The 2,739-nt window shown below is 47.0% G+C and overlaps 1 protein-coding gene across 2 annotated transcripts; it reads right to left on the bottom strand.

Annotated features, from left to right (window-relative positions):
* Positions 1 to 354: 354 nt before the first annotated feature.
* On the bottom strand, positions 355 to 1,827 carry hoxd3a (homeobox D3a). 2 transcript variants are annotated; one of them, XM_062431233.1, is made up of 2 exons: positions 1,297 to 1,827; positions 355 to 1,128 (listed from the first exon to the last, which is right to left on the bottom strand). In XM_062431233.1, exons 1-2 carry the CDS (start codon positions 1,780 to 1,782, stop codon positions 355 to 357), a joined length of 1,260 nt encoding a protein of 419 aa, XP_062287217.1. In that variant the 5' UTR covers positions 1,783 to 1,827. The 2 variants fall into 2 exon arrangements, with proteins under 2 accessions (XP_062287217.1, XP_062287218.1); XM_062431234.1 differs by having other exon boundaries at positions 355 to 1,103; positions 1,314 to 1,827.
* Between the last annotated feature and the right edge of the window lie 912 nt (positions 1,828 to 2,739).

Genomic DNA, 2,739 nt, shown 5'->3' with positions numbered 1-2,739 from the left:
AAAACTGCGCATTGCACTTGATTAAAAACAAACAAAAAGGAACAACTGACAATCAGGCTAGTCTGCCTCTGCGCATCCCCAAATATTCAAGAGAAATGGACAAAGCTGTATTATTTAGAAAATAATTACACAATAGCATTAATAGTAATATCAATAATACTGTAATAATACACACGACTCGCTCGGGAGTGTAGTTATTAGACTAGTGAGGTAATAAAAAGAGCGCAACATAATTTTGGCACACACACACGCACACACACGCGCGCGCACACACACACACACACACACACACACACACACACACACACACACACACACACACACACACACACACACACACACAGGAACCACAAATTACAAATGCGTGAGTTTAGGCGCTTCCTGAATCCTTCCCTGAGACGCTTGGTGAGAGGTGAGGTCTGTGTATGTGGGATGGGGATCACAGGGTCCATGATGGTGGTTTCCTGGGATCTGAGCGGCACAGCTGTAGTCCACACTGGTGGATGAGGGGTGGGGAAGATGGCCGAGGTTGAACATGGGGCCCGAGGCTGGCATGGAATCAACAAAATTCCCACCCACATAAACCGGGCTACCCTGCAAATTGGCGCTGGCAAAGCCGCCGTTGCTCTGCATGCCGTGTTGTTCGTACTCAGAGCCCGGGTACCTCTTCTGTTGCGGGATGCAGCCACCCAAGGGTGCCGTGTAGGCGGCCAAACCGTACATGCTTTGCTGGGGTTTGGCGAATGACGGGGGTGATGGTGCGTCATAGCTGAGGCTGTTCACGTTTTGGAGCTGGCCAGAGTATCCAATGTGATTTGGGCCACTCAGCGGCGGGCTCCTATCCGGGGAGTGCCCCAGGGGAGAGTGTGCGATCCCTTTAGACTTCTGGTCCTTTTTGTATTTCATCCTCCTGTTTTGAAACCAGATCTTTATTTGACGCTCGGTGAGATTTAACAGATTTGCCATTTCCACTCTCCGAGGGCGACAGAGATAGCGGTTAAAGTGAAACTCCTTCTCCAGCTCTACAAGTTGTGCGCTGGTGTAAGCAGTTCTGACCCGTTTGGACGCTGGTCCAGGAGGGCTCTTCTCATCACTCACCTCACCTGTAATGACAATGAACAACAACATCTTCAAGTTTCTGAGCCATTTTAAATCTAGTGCCTCTATTACTCTAGCAAAATGTAAGCACAGCAAAACACAACAAGGCCCAAAAGCAACCTCCCCCCTCCTCCTCCCCCCTCCTCCTCCTCCACACACACACACACACACACACACACACACACACACACACACAACTCCATCATGATTATTACCTGCAGTGGTGCAGTTGTTGCCCTTCTGCTTTGAGTTCTGCCGGCTCTCTTTCATCCAGGGGAAGATATGCTTTGAGAGGACTGGTGTGGCAGTGTTGGAACCGCTGCTGGATGGGGATTTCTTCTTCTGGGTTGCAGAGCTGTTAGGGCTGGGAGAGGATGCGGACAGTGGAGGTGCCTGCGGCTCCACAATACTCGTCCCCTGGCTGCTGCTGCTACTGCTGCTGCTGCTGCTGCTGTTGCTTTGACTGCTGCTTTGGCGCATGCAGTCTCCGTTCAGGTCACTGTCTTTGAGAGTTGGTGGCCGGACAGCAGATGTCTGGATGGGACACACTGAGCCCTGGTAGTCATTCTCGATGTTAGAAGCAGGGTAGGACTGATGAGCGGGGCCATAGTTGTAAGAGTCTGGTTTGGGGTAGGTGTAGCCTCCAAAAAGTCCAGAGTTGTCGTAGTATGTTGCTTTCTGCATTTTGTTAATTCAAAGCCAATAATCCAGTGCAGCTCTATCCAATGGCATGTGTGTTGTTTATTCACGTGATTGGTCTTTCCCACCGTAGCTCCAGTCTGTGACCTATAAAGAGAAATATATCAGATTCATCTGGGCACACATGAATTAACTTCCTTAGCATGACTCCAATGACTGCGTGAGATTCAGGGTTTAAACACAAAAGTTCATAATAAACTCTTCCACTCTGCTCTGACCAAGATTCACGCTGCTACAGAGGCTATTATATTTAAAAAATCACCAACTGCCTCTATACTATCTTTAACAGTGACACTTTTTTTAAACCCCAGAATAGAGCCGTGTGACTCATTTCAGGCACAAAACGGTTAAAGTTTAACTTAGGCTAAAAAAGGACCCTCTGGGAGGCTTTACGAGCTCCTCACAAACAAGCTGAATCAGCATTTGACACAAACACACAATACCCTTTTCACTAATCACAAGGATGACAAAGCCCGTCATGCATTGTTCCCTGTAGCAGATATATAGCCCACCAAGGCCGCGCACATGTTTACGCACACGAGAAGAAGTCGACGCTCATCGACGCCATTCTCTGTTATTAATGTTAATATTAGAAATGTTGTGGGAGTGTCTGGATATGTATGTTTATGAGAGAGTGTGTGAGAGAGGGGGGGGGGGGGGTGTAGAGAGTTTGATTCGTTTGTCTGGGTGGGGGTAGGAGTAATATGTAATATTTCATAAGCCTTTACTCATGCCACAACCTATATTTTGGGTTGTCAGGTCAGTTTCTTCCGTCTGCCTCATTCATGAAATAAATAAATATAAGATTCAAACTGAAATGAGCAAATATTCTAGTGGATCCTTTTTGTTAGTAGACATTTGTTTAAATAATATAACAGAGAAAAGAGCATTTGAACTAAGTTGAAAGTAAAATATCAAAGGCCTGTACTGTATGTTGGTGGT

The sequence above is a fragment of the Scomber scombrus genome, chromosome 13, assembly GCF_963691925.1.
Source record: "Scomber scombrus chromosome 13, fScoSco1.1, whole genome shotgun sequence".
Lineage (NCBI taxonomy): Eukaryota > Metazoa > Chordata > Actinopteri > Scombriformes > Scombridae > Scomber > Scomber scombrus.
Note: the sequence above shows the minus strand (reverse complement) of the source record. Positions and strands in the feature narration are given on the sequence as shown.

Coding starts and splice junctions, on each gene's coding strand:
- hoxd3a (XM_062431233.1), bottom strand. CDS start 1,782: ATGCAGAAAGCAACATACTACGACAACTCTGGACTTTTTGGAGGCTAC. Junction 1,129..1,296: donor CAGGTAATAATCATGATGGA/GTTGTGTGTGTG, acceptor AGAAACTTGAAG/ATGTTGTTGTTCATTGTCAT.